Source organism: Vollenhovia emeryi, unplaced genomic scaffold (assembly GCF_000949405.1).
Source record: "Vollenhovia emeryi isolate VEMERY1.0 unplaced genomic scaffold, V.emery_V1.0 DF939130.1, whole genome shotgun sequence".
In the NCBI taxonomy this organism is placed as follows: Eukaryota; Metazoa; Arthropoda; class Insecta; order Hymenoptera; family Formicidae; genus Vollenhovia; species Vollenhovia emeryi.
In genome coordinates, this window is record NW_011967236.1 from 325,758 (window position 1) to 328,163 (window position 2,406).

Here is a 2,406-nt window from a genome sequence, read left to right on the forward strand (position 1 = left end):
CTCGCAGCTATTCCATAAAAGCTGCAAGTTGATCGCTACAAAGGGTTAAAATCATCGTGAAATCGCATAAATTGAATTAAGCGCCGATAACGAAACTAATAACTTCTCAATAAAAAAAGTAAATGAAAAATCAACGAAATTTATTTATTTACAATATAAGAATGTGTTTATATATATTTTTACATTTGTATAAAATATATTTTTATACATTCTGATGCCTGTATTACAAACAAGTTCGTCTCTCCTTATTTTAATGACTTGTACACCAAGTAAAAATGTTACGCGCTCGATGTTTCACCTACTTTCTCATTTTAATATTATCACGCAATTACGTGACAAATAAATAAAGTAACATCAATTTATGAAATTTTACCCCCTTCACGTCTACTCGAGATCACGATGCAGGATATGAGAAGTTGAGTGTACGATAAAAAAAAATACTATAAGGCAGGTATTATCATGAAAGAATGTTGCCACCGGCGGCAAGACTTTTTTCGTCGATAATCCCCAGAAAGTAGAGACACACCAAAGCAGCACCTTGTTCGGCCCATTTTTTATTTTTTTCCCTAAAAAAAAAGAGATGCGTTAAAGCAGAATAGAAAAGTAAAAAAAAATACCTCTCGAGTATATAACTTTACCAGAAGGAAGAGCCATATTTCCTGCCATCCACAGTGACCACAGAGCAAAACAGCTTATTCTCCTGCCGAGTGTTATACAATGGCATTTTTTTACGATTTTCCTTGGTCCACTTGAGCAGCCTGGTCTTCGGCAGCTCCGCGTCTGTTACATAACTGTTTCTTAAAAAGGCGCAACGCATCAGAGAAACATCTTCCTCTTCGTGAAGCTTTCTTTTATGAGAAACGCCGTTGTCTGTATCTTTATCGAGGATTCCCGGCGCTATTTGAAAGCGACCTAATAAACCTCTGTCACGAAACTCTTTACTTTTGACTCGGCAATAATCATCCATTCTCCACACCTCGCTGGAGGAAGAGTTTATTGAATAAAAAGAAAAGGAGCGGCGAAACGAAGAAAGAAAGAAAAAAAAAAGACGAAACATTCTCACCATATCTGCTCCAGCGTTTGCGCGTCGAGGAACCTTCTGCCTAGAGGTGATTCCTGAAGCTCCCGCAGAATATTCTGCACGCAATACTTGGTATTGGAAGGCGAATTGTCGCAATCAATTGCATGCTTTAAGTATGACTTTATAACAACTTCCATTGGAAGAGGCCCTTCTTTACGAAATATCGAGCAGTTCCATTCGGCGGAGCGAGCGAGCATTACGCTACTGCAACCGGTCTCCTTTCTAAATCTGGAAAACGTGCTTTAACAAGTTAAACGGGACCTTCCGATGGACGTGCAGACGCGCGTTAAAGCGTTACCTAAGTATATCGGAATGTTTTTGGATATCCCTGGAACCGCCATTGGCGATAACTGGTATCGAAAGTCTAGCCGAGATCTCTTTGAGAACGTGGTTGCGATTGGAATGTTGCGGTCTCTCCTCAACGGTGCGACCGTGGACGGCAATGGCTGCGATACCGGTGGAAGCGAGGGTGTCGCAAAGCCGGAGGGTTTCCTCGAGATCGGGCAAAACGCGTATTTTGCACGTGACTGGTATAGACACCGCCTCGATCAGCTCCCGCAAGATCTCTGTCGCCTTTTGCGGCTTGCTGAGAAGAGAGGCGCCCATGCCGCCGAGAATGGAAAATTTCTTTGGGCAGCCCATATTAACGTCTATGCCCGCGACGTCATTTTCCACCATACGGGCGACTTCTGCCGCTCTCGCTGGATCGGACGTACCGATTTGTAGGACAACGTGCTCTCGTTCCCGGGGACAAGTGCGAAATACCACGGTGCCATCCGTCTTGTCGATGTAATCGACAGTGCCCAGGACATCTGCGGACAATTTTGTTGAAAATTCAATTGCACCGAGTCGAGTAACGTTATATTGCAGATTCCTATGTTGAATGAAGGCAAAAGTTGAAGATGCAAATTGATAGCAAACCCTTCGGCATCGCGTCGACGTAGGTGCGCAAAATTTTCACGCAATCGTTTCAGCTGCCGAGGGAAAAAGTATACCTTACCGTTCTCTCGACGAACCGAACGGAGTAGTTTCCGGTCGATCAACTCCTCGGTGTAAACGATATCCGCGCCATAGTCGAGGGCGAGCAAACGCATCGGAAGGGTCCCGATACGCACCATGGGCGCCAGGATGAGCTTGTCGTTATAATCAAGTCTTTTTCTCGCGGTCGACATCTCCCCCAGTTAGCGTGAACGCGTTGCAACTCATTCGGGATTACAGGCGACAGTCGACACGCATCCACGTGGGGGTATCCACTACATACCACCTACCCATGGTGGAAGGATTACATGGTGTGCTCAATTGGTGTTCTTTCTTTCTCTAAATTT

At 44.3% G+C, this 2,406-nt stretch overlaps 1 protein-coding gene across 2 annotated transcripts; it reads right to left on the reverse strand.

Moving 5' to 3' along the window:
* Positions 1-120: 120 nt before the first annotated feature.
* Positions 121-2,400, reverse strand: LOC105568256 (tRNA-dihydrouridine(20) synthase [NAD(P)+]-like). 2 transcript variants are annotated; one of them, XM_012023759.1, is made up of 5 exons: positions 2,082-2,400; positions 1,380-1,893; positions 1,064-1,303; positions 639-980; positions 121-566 (listed from the first exon to the last, which is right to left on the reverse strand). In XM_012023759.1, exons 1-5 carry the CDS (start codon positions 2,251-2,253, stop codon positions 458-460), a joined length of 1,377 nt encoding a protein of 458 aa, XP_011879149.1. In that variant the 5' UTR covers positions 2,254-2,400; the 3' UTR covers positions 121-457. The 2 variants fall into 2 exon arrangements, with proteins under 2 accessions (XP_011879149.1, XP_011879148.1); XM_012023758.1 differs by having other exon boundaries at positions 1,064-1,309.
* Between the last annotated feature and the right edge of the window lie 6 nt (positions 2,401-2,406).